Genomic DNA, 14980 nt, shown 5'->3' with positions numbered 1-14980 from the left:
TTATTCTCTGTTTTCTTATGATGGATGATGAGATATTTTAAAATCTGATGTATTAGGATAAAACAACTAGTATGTCTTAGTACTTAATAAGAATTGTATGTCTTAGTACTTAATAAGAATTGTAGTATAGCCAAATTAAGTCAAATGGAATTTTATAACCACAATTAGAAACAGATGTCTAGTAACTACTTTTGAACAAAATATAAAAGGAAATAAATAAGAGGAAAAAATAATGACAAATTCTCCCAAGTGCATAAGAACCAGACTGTTAGAAACATTTAGAATTTTTCATATACTAAGCCATGTCAATAAGAAAAAGATTCAAAAGTCATGTTTTAAAAGGTCTTTTTACAGGCTATTCTAGTAACTATATTTGAAGAAAAAATTGTGCTTACATAAATCATTGACCAAATTCATGTTCATATTTACCTGTCTTGTATGCCACTTGAAGTTTACTGTTATCCAGAAGCTCTTATACAGAGTCCTGTATGCACATTGAGCATGCTCAAAGAAAATTCCAGGTTCATATATCTGATTTGTTTTTACAAATGTGTTACTGGAATACCATTTGAATTCATACACATTTTAGTTAATACTAATTTTCTTATGTATTGTTTTATTATCACTAGATGATCTAAACTAGACCATAAGTATATTATTGGTTATATGAAAAATATTGAAACATGTTGTAGTTGATCTGAGCTAATTGAAGCTTATTAATTTAATATGTGCTTTTATATTTCCCGCTTTGTAATTTTCTTCTCTCTGATTCTGTTGCATTGTTCATACTTATGCTGCAGACTTCCTCACAGTTCTTCATGGGAAAAGATTATAGACAGAGTAACTCATATTTCCTGCCTCTTCCATCCAGGACCCTTTATCCTTTTTAGCCTAGTTTCTGTGCCAGGCAATCTCAAAGGCACTCTCAAAAAAGCTCTTCTCCCTAAATCACCAGTAGCGTAGACTGCCCAATCAGTGTTCCTTTCCTTAGTCCCCGACTTCTTGATCTCTGTGTCACTAAACACTGTTTCTGCCTCCTCTCTAAGCCCTATTTTCTGGCTTACTTACAGACTTTACTGATATTCTTATATAGTACTTTTGCTTTGCTCTGATTGTTCTGAGTTTTATTTGCAGTTTTCTATGATATTTTTTCTTTAGCTCACTTGATGTTTGTCTTTTGCAAATAAAGAATTCTAATAAATATGTTGACTAAGCCAGTCATTGTGGGTTTTTTTGTTTGTTTGTTTTTTGTTTGTTTGTTTTTGTTTTTTTTTTTTTTTTTTTTTTTGCAGGCCATAGTCTCACTGTGTAGTTCTTAGATGACGTGGAAGTCACTGTGTAGACCAGGTTGCCTGTTTCTGCCTGCTGAGTGCTGGGATTAAAGGCATTAAAAGCATTTTCAGTTTAAACCAGTCTTCTTGATGCTAGTGGCTCTGTAAATATATAAATGTAAACATCCATTCATTCCCCCAGTCTCATTTCCAGGTGCTTCCTAAAAATAAGTTTCATTCATATTCATTATCTTTGTCTCAAGGTCATCCTTTGCATTTGACTTAAATCTCTTGTTTTTGAAGGTGTGTTCTTACTATGTAGTCTAAGCTCACCTCAGTTTCTTTAGCATTCTGGCATGCACCATGTCCTACTCAGTAATTTTTAACTCTCCATTTACCTTCCACATTCACATAGTTGTAAAGCCTTGTTAATTCTGTACATCTTTTAAATTTTGTGTTTGTCTATGTTTGTGTCTGATTGTGGGTTTGTGCATATTAGTGCAGTGCCACAGAGGCCAGAAGACAGGATCAGATTCCCTGGAGCTGGAGACAGGCAGTTTTAAGCTACCCATGTGGGTGTTGGGAACTGAACTCTGCAAGACCAGCAAGCCCTGTTTACCATCTTTCCAGTTCCTCTGTAACTCTTTAATACTACTGAGATATCTTATCTCCTGTTTTTGTGACACCAGCTTAGTCTCTAGCTGAGTGTATTAGTCACTTTAGACAGCCATAACAAGATCCCAGTGTGAGCAGCTTAAACAACAGACTTTCATTCTCCCATGATTCTGGAGGCTCCAAGTCCAAGAAATCAATCAAGGTTCATAGAGTTTGTTATTTAACAAGAACTTTATTTTCCTTAGGCTTATAAAATACCACATTTAAGTTGTGTCCCTTGTAGCCCATTTGTCTGTCTCTATATTTCTGTCTTTCTGTGTGTTTCTCTGTTGCTGCCCCCACCCCCAGCTGTGTGTGTTTGGGGGGTGGGGGGATGTGGAGAGATAGAGAGAAACTTAGAAACTTCTGAGTCTCTTCCTTTTTCAGTAACACTTAGGTATTGATTAACTTTCATTACTTCATAAAAGACTCTATCTCCAACTGAAGTCACTTTGGGAGTTAGGATCTCAATGTAGGAATTTTATCTTTAAATGTTAGGATAACATAGCTTGCTTTCCTCATGCAGTCTCTTTCCCTTTATTTTCTCTCCATAAACCAACAATTTCTAGAATTCTCTCTCTAGTGCCATAATCTTATGAGATCCAGCTTGTATGACTACATGATTTTATCTTTTTTGGTATGCTTATGTAATACACATGCAAGTGCGTATCAGGAGCTTAACCCAGGTTTTCATGCATCATGCTAAGCATATTTCCAATGAAATATCCTCTTAATCCCTGTTTGCCTTTTCATGTCTTTTCTAAGATTTCTGGCATCTAAAACTAGAAAACTTGACTTTTTCTCAGAACACTGCCCAAACTTGGTCAATATTCAGTGTTTTTTCAAGTTAGCCAATATTTTTGCCTATTTCCCAGACAATAAAGTTTAGGAGATACAATTTTGTTCTTAGTATTTGACATTGAAACCCCCTCAGCAGATCTCATTGTTTCCGCCTTTGAAATAAAAGATTGATTCTGGTGGACCTTCTAGGGGGAAATATTCTAATAGATTAGGTATCACTTCCTGACACTTCATTATGTCTTACCTAGACTACTGACTGCAGAGGTCTTTCAGCTGATCTCCACTGCTGTCCTAACCACCTCTACAATCTGTACTCTATATAATACCAGTAAAGTTTTTTTTAAATGTAAATCGGATGTTGTCTTTCTCTAATCATCTTCTACCATCCATCCTGGCTAAACTGGATTTTCTTAGTTCTTTCTCTGGTGCTCAAATTTTCACCCATTTAACTTCATTAAGTATTTATTTCAATATTACATGCTAAGTGACATGTCATTGTTCTAAATAGTACCCCAAAACAGTCAAATATTTTTTTGTTCTTGTTTTCATTCTTTAGCATTCATCTCTACTTAAAAGTACATTCATTATTTATTCACATTGTTTTCATCCAAACTGTCCAGAGTAGTATATGAATTATGGTATATTATTGTCTCATTCATCATCAAGTTCCAATCTCCTGATAATTGCTAAGTATTTGATTCCTTATAATTCTCCTTAAGTTTATGATAAAATTTCTGTTTAGTTAGCCTAACAATCCTTCAGGTTTTTGTTTTTGTTTGTTTTTTACTTCAAAAGAAGCCATGGAACAAAAATCAAAACTTTAGATTTCACTTCAATTAGATCTAAGTATCTATTCCAACACCTTTGATTTTATCCGATCAGTTTTGGGCACTAATATTTTAATAGATTATTTTGATTTTTGAGTCTGGATGTATCTTAACAATGTCAAGACATAACTTTTAAAAATCATTTATTTTACTTTAGATCACTCTGTTGATGGGCCTCTTACAAATGGTGATGGGAGAGAGCCCCGAACAGGAGCCAAAAGAAAGCTACTCAGTGCATCAGAAGAGGACGAAAGCATGGGAGGAGAAGAAAAAGAGATGAAAGAAACAAAAGAAAAAGCACATTTATCCTCCTCAGAGAGTGGAGAGTTAGGATCCAGTTTAAGTTCAGAAAGTACCTGTGGCTCTGACTCTGACTCTGAATCTACTTCCAGAACAGATCAAGATTATGTAGATGGAGATCATGACTATAGCAAATTCATACAAACCAGACCTAAAAGAAAACTCAGAAAACAGCATGCCAATGGAAAAAGAAACTGGAAGACGAGAGGCACAGGAGGAAGAGGCAGATGGGGAAGATGGGGTAGATGGAGTAGAGGAGGCAGAGGAAGAGGTGGCAGGGGACGAGGGGGTAGAGGAAGAGGTGGAGGTGGAGGTAGAGGGAGAGGCCGAGGGAGAGGAGGAAGAGGTGCCTCTAGAGGAGCCACCAGAGCCAAAAGAGCACGTGTTGCAGATGATGAATTTGATACGATGTTTTCAGGACGTTTCAGTAGACTTCCTCGGATTAAAACAAGAAACCAAGGCAGGAGGACTGTTTTATATAATGATGATTCAGATAATGACAATTTTGTGTCCACTGAGGATCCTCTGAATCTTGGTACATCCAGATCAGGCAGAGTACGTAAAATGACCGAAAAAGCCAGGGTTAGCCATCTCATGGGATGGAATTATTAACAGTTAATGAATTTAGAATAATTTTTAAAAATAAAATCAATGGCCTTCTACTGCAGGGAATTTACCAGAAAATCTACAAAGCAAGTTGTGTGGGGACTTCTGCTTCCTTTCACATTGGTGCTTTTCCATTATGCCAGTATACATTTGTTTCAAGACTTTTAATCTCCACACTTCATTTGTTCAAACAAGCCTTATTCATTAGGCCTTAAATTAAAAGAAATTCTGCCCACACATATACATTTGTGCACAACACATGCGTGGAGATGCGCACACAAGTGCACACACACACACATACACACACACACACACACACACACACACATCACAGACACACCACAGACACACTACAGATTTACTACATTAAAGGAGCATTCTGCTTCTTAAGAGTAGCATGACATTTTTATCTCAATAAGATATCCCTCTTTGCTTTTGTATCACAGAAGTATAGCACCTTCTTACAGAGTTTTATATAGTTTGTTTTTGCCATTTTGATTCCTATACCCAGTAATAATAACTTTTGCACAATACACCAATCCTAAAGGCAGCTATTAAATGTTTACAGTTTCTATATTGTAAGAACGATCTGGATTATTTTACTCTTCCCAGGCCAAACTTTCACGAACTGTACTGAACTGAAGTATATATTTATACTGCAGTTTTGGGGTAGGGTGGGGGGGTATCTTGATATGCTTTTCATTGATTTGCTTAAATTCACGTTTAAGGTGAGAAAGGGTTGGTGCCTTGTAAATATGTAGCAAATCTTTGTGGTGTGTCCTGATGTGTGCATTAACTTTATTAAAAGAGAATACTTGAGGTATCAATCTAGACAAGGTGCCAAATGCAAAAGTTTCTTGCATCCATTTTTCTTTTCCTGTTGTATTTTATTGCATTAATAGAAACTTGTATAGCTTAATAGTAACTTAAGCATTTGAAAAAAATCCTCATCCACAAAGAATAACTTCTTTGAACAGTAGCTCAGCTACCTCTATTAACTACAACTACTGGAAATGCTAAGGAAAATAGATGTTGTTACTTGTTACTAAGGAGAAATAGAACAAGCTTGGTAGGGATGAATACTCCTAAGTTATAAGCTGAGAATTTTCAATAATCATATTGGCTCTCAAATCCATAGATGTAACAAAATTTCCTAAGTATTATATGCTCTGGGCTTTTGTAGAACATATTTATATAAGTAGACTTGCTCTACTACTCATCTATCTCTGCAACCACTTATTATTTAACAGCTGTGAGTGACTGGTTTTCATTTGAACCTTAAAGGATAACAAAGCACCTAACTTGAGTTGGACTGTTTTTGCTAGCTAATGCTTGGAATCAACTTTAATGGGTTCTTTTGTTCTCATTCCAAAGGGTTCTTCTGTTCTAGACTTTCAGAAAAGAGCCTCGTTGCACTGCAAACAGACATTTTGAGTCATTTATTTTATAGTTGAGAAGAAATCTGTAAAATCATTTATAGTCCTGTTTACAGCAATAGAGTGCACATGGTTCCATAAGAGCTTCAGTTCCAAGATCAATTGTTTTCCTCAACTTTGACATCTCAGTTGCGCTCCTTGGTTAGATATTTAAATTCTTGAACTGGAAGGGATAACAATTGATCTCTGATTTTGTAACAGCAATTCTGTTGCACTTAGATCAGATTTGTGTGACAAAACATTTTCTTAATGTACACCTGCTAGTCCAGGATACTTCTTAAGCTGACATGTTTGTCTTATGCTTTCAATCATTTCATGCATCTGAAAATCTGTTAAGTGCTGAGGAAGGAGTGCACACATAACTTGGTTTTTTGGTGGGTTGGAGGGCTATTCTTGAACAATACCCTTAAGCAATTTTCACTTGCAGTAGAAATGATGTTCAGGCTTTAAGAAAGTATAATGACCTGTTAATGGCACTAATGTCTGTTGCTAGAGAGCAGACCAGGCTGATGTTTTGTTGTTATTGTTGTTGTTGTTTATCTTCACTATACCAAAACTATTTCTGGTTACAACTCATTTTGAGAGTCTACTTTTGATTTTTGCTAAAACATACTTTTTCAGTTATTCATCTCTTGGGCATTTAGACTAATTGTGCCTATGTTTTCCTGGAGTCAGGAACATTTTGTCCTCCAACAACCAACATAATATAGTTGCTTAAATTCCTGGATATACCCAAATATGTATCATGTGTACCATTTTAGTGTGAAATTTTTGTTGACATTCTTCTATGAAGAGCTGACCTCTTGAAATGTAGGAGAATTACCATTTGTGTGATGTTAGCTGTCTGGAGCTTTATTTATAATTTATTTTGAAAAATAAGAATGCCACATTTATTCCCCAGATGTCAAGATTTTCTAGGCTTACATAATTAGCATTATAAGGCTAAAGACATTTTTACGCATATTTTATATGTAGTGAAATACTGTGAAATACTAGTAACAGCACTTTGCTGTGATGTTGACTTCAGTTCTTAGAATTTAAAGAGTTAGTCACCAGGGTATGTTAGGTGAACATAGTTATCCTTTATTATAAAACAAACAGATAATTTTCTGTTTGCATGCAAATTATTTTCATAAGTGTGAAAATAAAAGTCTGGGAAATTTTTACTTTTTTAATCTGGACTTCCCCGTTTGCTCAGTTTATATTTTAGTTTTTTTTTTAACACCACTTCCTGCAAAATGCATCATAATTTGTATCATATTGAATACTATGTCATTTCAGGTTTCTAGAGATCTTTTAAACCTAAATAAGATCTGGGTTCAGCAATAGCAAAGAAAGTAGGGATTGAGTTAAGAATTCTGCAAATGAAGATCACTGTTCTATTTAGGCCCATGAGAGCAGACACATGTATAATGTTAATCCTATGCTATATCTGAATAATCAGTAAGCTATAATATTTCTCATAAATGCTAATGTTCGGATTCCGAACTTTATGATCTTAGCATGTGTATATGTTTATAAAATTGAATCTTGTTTCTTCCTTGGCTTGCTGTATGTATCTCATTTAGCCATAGGATGCTCTCCAAAACACTCACAAACCTACTAGCCTAATAACTAAATTTGTTCTTGTATAAGTGTTTGTGTACTTGTATTATGTAGTTTTTTTTCCAGTTTGACCTTCTTTATCCCAGACATTAAAAAAGAGAGTATTTTATATGGAGGACCATGTCTACCAATTATTTGCCTCTTTAGAGCTCAGCTTGTGCATTTATTAATGCTTAATCTTCCATGTCATTATGTCTTTTAGATAACTGATTCTGCCCCTCTACTCTTAATTTGGCCTTTTACCTTTTTCCTCTTTCCCTCCCCCAAAATCAGGCTTATTCTAGAATTCTTCCATATAGTGTTTTGTTTCACCCAGAGGCAAAGCAATTGAGTAAAATTCACAAGTTTTATTCCACACATTCAGTTCTCATATATCTTTATTAGATTTCAGATATTTTAAGGTAGATTGTCATCAGACAATACAGTGATGAAAAGGAAAGATGTGAATACCACTTCTTTTTACTAAACCGATTTTGAGCATTTTTTGAAATTAGTAAATTTGTGGTAATGATACACATTATATGCACATTTGCCAACTGGTACTTACCTTTACAGTTCAGTTTTCATTACCTGAAACAGGAGTCTTAAAACATGTGACTTTCACTACATTTTGATGCCCAGTCATTTAAGCAATTACAATAACATTTGAAAATCTGAAATTAATAGTTCTGGGGAAAGGAATAAGACTTTTTGATATTTAAAGTCCTTTATTTTAAATGCTAACCACAATTCCACAACATCTTTGTGGTGCAAAAGGCTTTATGAATGCTTTACTGAAAACATTGTAAGATCGTTTTAAATCTTTTTAAAAATTAATGCTGAAATATTTTACTTTACACCTCTTAGCAAAGTTTCTTCACCAAGTGTTAATTTATCCCATTTACAAAGTTTCGGTTAAAATCCAGTATAAAGTTAAATATTTTCATGGTGCTGTATTTTGTGGAACATGGATAGCACTCAGGTTTCTTGATATTTGTTCCTTAATATAGTCTCTTAATCCTTGAGTATTTCTTTTGTCATCTTTGCTCTCGTGCTTGCTCTTATCTCCACTTCTCTTTCTGCAATGAAGACTGCACTTAATGTAGCATATTTCAACCAGACTGGAAATTTCTGATTCATTTATGAGAGAAGTACACTAGAAAGGCCCTGCAGTTTAGAGTTAAGGTGTGTTTATTTATATGTATACTCCTTTCTTATTCTTATACCTATCTTAATTACATCTAGAGTATGGGACTTAGACATATAAAAGCATGGTAATTATTTTCTAAAAAAATTAAAATTATTGATACATATTGAGATCATCATTAGTAATTTTAAAATCCCATATCGAAATACCTAGAAATCCAGTTGGAAAATATGGTTTTTGCATATGTCACCAAATATACATTAGGCAGTTCTACAAATGTTAATTCTTTAAACAATACTGTGGTGATGGCAATCAGTAATTTATTTCTTTGTTCTGTAACTTATCATCCCTATCTTTTGTAATCTTTTACACAGTATTAACAAAACTGTACTTTATGTTTGTTCTTAGTGTCCATAAATTTTACAATGGAAAAACATTCATTTAATAGTTGATATGATGCTGTATGTGGGCAGAATGTCCATTAAACTAAAATCCAGTGGGGGAAAAGGTGAACAAAACTGGCTTGGTTTATAAAAGATGTTTTGTTTGGCAGTTGTCGGTCATTATAAGCAATTACCTTCAAAGACAAAAAAAAAAAAAAAAAAAAAAAAAAAAAAAAAAAAAATAAGAAAAAATACTGAACTAATTTGTTGCCATTCTTTATGGGATGTTTACAATAAAATTCCAAGTTGTTTGGAATCAGTTGCACTCTCGCTGCTTTATGCCTTAACTCATATTAGAGATAAATTAACAAGACAAAGAAATATAAGAAATATGAAGTTAACCTTTCTACTACCCAGCTTTAGAGATTGTACCATGTGATCATTGGGTCGTTGTCATACGATATTTTATTACTATCGTTTTTTTAATCTTAGAAACTGATGTCCTTCCTATGAAAGAAAAGATGTTCCTAGTTCTTGCTGATATTCTTTGGACCACCTTTAGGCAATCAGTATGATGTTAACACTTTAAAATGTGGGCTGCTTGGTGCCTTACACAGCAGCCTCCAAAGCTCATTGATTGGCAGGGCTTCCTGAGATGGATAGATTTCTAATAAAAAAAAATTGTTAAATTTTCACAGCTGAGCTATGGGTAGCTAGTGCTTTTTCTTTGGGGTTACATTGCCTATCAACTTTGAATTTATTATAAATGGTGCTTTGATTCGATGTAAATCTAGGAGGGAGAGAAAGGAAGTGAGCCAAGATCTGAACCTTTTTACCAGGAACACTCATCTTTGGCTTTTAATTTATCTCCACAAGTATTCTCCCAATGTCAAGAATTCTACCAAGTTTAAGATAAATAAGCTGGCTAAAGGCTGCTCTGCATCGTTCATTTGTAGGCTGTCTGTTTCGTGTTTTTAGAATTAAATGAGATGACTCAATATAAGTCACCTCTTTTCTGGCAGTGTGTCCATTTACTGACAGCCCATTTTCACAATACCCTGATTGAGGTCTGGGGATACTTGTTATTTTTGTCTAGCTGTTTGATTGCTTAAAAATAGACCTCTTTTATAAACAATGTAAATATGTTACATTAAAAATTCTTTGTTAGCAGGCCTCGGTATTTTCTTACTTCACTTGCTAGATTTCTTAAATAGAAAAATTAAAGAATTTTTATGATAGAACTTTACTGAAGTATTCAAAGATTGTTTGCCTCATTGAGAAGATCGAGAGAAGTGCTCTTTACCCTCTCTATATTATTTACCACTTATTTAAAGCTTCTTTCCAGAAATGCACACAATAAATTGAAACTAATACATTGAGCTTGTGAGTTAATTTTTACGTGGAACTTTTGGTGCTATATTTAAGCTCATGTACTTCATTTACTGTCTCGAGTTTTTTTTATATACGTACTTAAGGCATTTTTATGATGCATAATGCTGGTAGACCAAATATATTAAATAAAATAAAATTTTCATGGTGTCATTGTCCCAAAACATTTTGGAGTAACATTTTTTCTCGTTTTGTAACTTTTTAATAACTTTTCCTTTGCCATCTGTAGTAACTGACTGAATAAATTTACTTCTCACCTGCACAGTATAAACATCTAGTACCATACTAGATGTTAGCATACTAATCTTACTAGTCTTTCAACATATCCTAAGGACTTTCAATTCTCTGTGATGCTAATGTGCTTTTATTAATTTGTAAAGTTCTACTTAATGACTTGCCTGCTCAGTGCCCTTAGAGTCTCCAATTTTATAAATTTTCTTACATTTTAAATAAAAAACATTTCAAATCATTTAATACAGGTTACTAATATTAATTGATGATGAGTTTTATTCATTCTTAGAGGTGTTGTGTGGTTCCTTTTGTCCTGTTGAAATTCTAACTAGAATTTGTAGAGTAGTGTGTTAATTTGTACTAGGACTTTTGTGAACTCTGTTAAGTAGCTCATGGAAGCAAATTTGTCATAAGGTATTTCTAGTTTGTCATTTTACAAAATGCCATTTTGAATGAAATATACCCCCCAAATTGTAGAATGACATTTTAACAGATTTTGTTACCCTTGAGTATTGTTCATTTAAAATGTCAGTAATGAAGTGTTGGTAGTGCTGGACTGTTTCCATATGTTAAGTTATAAACTAGAGCCACCCTTGTATACAAAAAGCATAACTGTCATTTGATCTAGTCTGATTTCATATCTTGCCCTTGACAGTTTTAGTTACTAAATCTTTTATCACATAGTTCTAATTGTTAACTGAAAAATTGTCAGGGACTAAGTCACATTCTTTCTCTGGAGTTGTGTGGTGATCTTCCCTATGTAGTATTTACCAGGAGGAGTTTGAAGCCTATAGTCTTTGTATTAGTAACAAGAAATGGCAGCAGAAAGACTGCACTGTTCCATCCTAGGATTGTTGTTCATCTCTACCGCCTGTGTTTTTAACACTGTAATTTTTAAGAAGAGCATTAGAGCACTAGAGTTTACAAAATTTGTCCTTCAAATATAGTCTAAATCATCAGAAAGACTATCTGTTGACTCCCATATTTTCTAATAGGTCATATGTGTTTCATATAAAAGTTCTTAGAAAATGCCAAAATGATTTACTACCCTCTCGGCTTAATTAGGATCCCCTCCCCTGCCTTGGACCACCTCAGATTTTTCTCATTATTTAATGCCTCCCCTATCTTTATAGTGTCATATTTTACAATTTGTTGCAGAATCCAAACTGTCCAAGACAAATAAGGTTATTTTCATTAAGAAAACATTACTATTCCTTTTTTATATACTGTACTTTATTTGGTTTTCTTTTTCTACTTAACACAGTGATATGATAATTGGTAAGGGTTTGATTATGCATGTACATAAAGTAAATCAGCCCACCAAATCCCATAACAATTTTGGCTTGATATGTATGATTACATGGGAAATTGTCAAATAATTATGATTAGGACTCATGTTTGCTGAATTCAATCTCATGAGGTTTTGCCATGTATTTTTTTTATTGTTTTTTGTTTTGTTTTTTAGATAGAATTTCTCCACATAGCCCTGGCTATCGTGAAATTCTCTCTGTAGACAAGGCTGCCTAAAACTCTCGGAGGTCCTCCTGCCTCTGCCTTCCCCTCTGCTGGGATTAAAATTGTGTGCCACCACTTAACAATGGAGTATGAAAATCCTACAGGACTGCTTCAGTTGCATTTGGTTAGAATATATGTTATTTTATGGTGCCAAAGTTTCCCTTCTAAATACCTACTTGTCCTTATCCCATCCAAGGAGGTTAAGTATTGTTTCCAACAGACAGCTTATGAAATTTTGATAGTAAAAATATGGGGAGAATAGAAAATAGCATATTAATTTTCTCTAACTCCTTTATAGAAAGTAATTTCCAGTCTGTTGTCACCCTCAAAGTAGGTTATTTTATATAACCAAGTCCATTTGAATGAAAACAAACATAGACAATATTTGGGAATTTAGGCGTCGTTCTTTCCAAACTACTTGCTGCTGGTAAGGGGCGCTGTCATGGGGGATTCTAAGAAGATGCAGAAATCCTGGCTGTAGTTTGTAAGGCTGCTTTGTCCAGCTGTTTCAGGCAGTCTGGCTTGATCAAACCACATTAGTCTGGAAGGAATCCACAGCTTTTCATATTCGACCACAGCAATTTCTATTGTGCCTATTTATACTAATTACTTAACTTTGCTTGCATTAATAGAATGGAGTTAAGAAATTTGCTCATTGTAGTGCAATTAGATACCATCCTGTGCTCTGTCCTGTATGTCTCATAGTGTGTCTTTACATGGAAGTGCCCATGTTAGCAACATCTACGCTTGTTCCTAGATTTCCTCTCAACAATTAGGTGGAATCAGATGGCTATTTTTCAATTTTTGCCAGAACTTGGTAAAAAGAAATTCTCATTTCCCTCTGCTTTGCTCTTAGTGATACAGAAAATATTAAGCTAGGATATAGGAATATTTAGATTTGTCTGAGTGACAAGTTCCTCTCCCTTGAGTACCCAGCCTATCCTCATCCCTAGGCGTGGAATTTCTTGGAGAGTTTCTAACCCTTAGTGCCCCTAACCTTAGGAGAAGCAAGGGGAAAGGGAAAGTAAGGAGAAACCTTAAGGTCTCTCTCGCTAAGATTTATCTCAGAACAGAGGCTGGCAGGTTTGGGGGGGGCAATAAAGAGTTAAAATCTTCAGTGTTGAGTGGATGTAATTTGTTCCCAAACAGCAGTCTCAGATCCAAATCACTGGAGATAACAGGGGCACTCCTGAGTGTCTCTGTATTTTTGCTCTGGAATGGATGGGAAATGGGGTATTTACATTTATTAGTGGTAACCTGTAGTATTTTAATGTCTGAATTATTGTATTATTTGTAATAGGCTTGCCAAAGTGTCAAATCTTATTAGGAAACCATTATCATTAGCCCCATTTATAGATGGAAGAACTTGCATAAGAAAGCAAAGTTGCTAAGTTCTTGCTGGTAATAAATGCCAAGATTTCCACTTGGATCTTACCAAAGGCTATGGACTTGTCTACTCAGAAATTTGCTTAGTTGCTTTGGCCAAGTCTTGTTTTCCTTGGTTCTGGTTGTTGTTATCTGTTCAAGGTTGAAATTGAAGATTAACTTCTTAGGGGCTCCCTGTTCTGTTCTTTGAACTCCCTTACTCGTTCTTTATGTATCTTCTTAATCTCTAAAGTGAACTGCTTTTAAAGGTTCCTCATTCTCAGGTGCTTGCTAAGCCCCATATCCTGGTAAAAGTAACTGATTTGAAGGTAAATCTCCCTGAACAGTTTGGGAGACTTCCACATTTTGTGGAATTTATCAAATACAGTTTCAGACATGTAAGGTATTAGAAATTGACTACTGACATGGCAACATGAGCGCCAATGACTTCCTTCTCAAGAAAACTTGTGGGAAATACTTTTGAAGTCATTAAGAAATGCTAGAAATGGTCCAAAGGACAAACAGAAAGTAGGCAAAACTATTCAAGAAAGTCTATGAAAATTCATTACCAGAAGTGAAAACCTGGTATTTAAGCTCCTATACACACGAAGGTTCCTTCCTGATTGGCGGATATATCAATACCCCTGGGCCTTGTGCTCTGCTTAAAAACTGAAATTCTGTCTTCCTGTTGCAGCCTCAGATGCCAGACCCCGATAACCCTTGCCCCAGCTCCTGACATATTTAAATACCATGAGAAAACCTCAGCTACTGCCCAGCCCCTGCTAAATGCTCAGCTCCCAGAAAGTATGTGTGTGGGGTCTTTCACTCAGAAGTTTCACATTCCAGAACCTTGACTCACAGATTTTGCCTGCGGGTGGGGAGAAACCACAGAGAAACTGTCTGTAAAAGACTCTAACCTCATCCTAGAGGCAGTATAGTATGTGCATGAAGTAAAAGTGATCTTAAGGATGGTGGAACTTTGGGCCTGTGTCTGTACTATAGACAAAGGCTGACTTATATACGGCGTCTCAAAGAGAGGGTGGAGAAAAGTGAGTAGATTTCTAGGCTGGGATAGGGGAGGGCATATAAAAACACAGTTTTTACCGATTCATTTTAAGTGTAACTTATTCCTGCAATGAATGGGTTTTAAAGTGTAGCCAGAGGTAGAAGAGACCTCTGTTGAAGAACTGAGTTGGTGGGGGGATTGTGGGCATACCACAGACTGAACTGTGTGCAGGAGAAAAATGAGCCTATTTTAACAACTGCTAGAGAAAAACGTTTAATAAAATAATCCAACCAGTTACTAAAAATATAACCAAGCAAATAACAATACAAAATATCTAGTCTCAGGGTTAGAAAGGAGGTGTTGCTGCATAGAGTTGCTGTCCCATATCATCTAAAAGGCCAGTCACCTTTGAACAAATTTATACAAGTTATGAAAATGAAAATAAACATGGCAGAGGGAAATTAA

At 35.0% G+C, this 14980-nt stretch overlaps 1 protein-coding gene across 2 annotated transcripts in view; it reads left to right on the top strand.

Moving 5' to 3' along the window:
- The window catches only part of Brwd3 (bromodomain and WD repeat domain containing 3), a 96824-nt gene extending 86278 nt beyond the window's left edge, over window positions 1-10546 (top strand). For both annotated transcript variants that reach the window (XM_051179137.1, XM_051179136.1), the window contains one exon: window positions 3711-10546. In XM_051179137.1, coding sequence (XP_051035094.1) covers window positions 3711-4465 — 755 coding nt within the window. In that variant the 3' untranslated portion in view covers window positions 4466-10546. The remainder of the gene's footprint in view (window positions 1-3710) is intronic.
- Window positions 10547-14980: the final 4434 nt, after the last annotated feature.

Source organism: Phodopus roborovskii, unplaced genomic scaffold (genome assembly GCF_943737965.1).
Source record: "Phodopus roborovskii unplaced genomic scaffold, PHOROB, whole genome shotgun sequence".
NCBI lineage: Eukaryota > Metazoa > Chordata > Mammalia > Rodentia > Cricetidae > Phodopus > Phodopus roborovskii.
The sequence above is the reverse complement of the archived record's forward strand: the minus strand, read 5'-3'. Positions and strand labels throughout refer to the sequence as shown.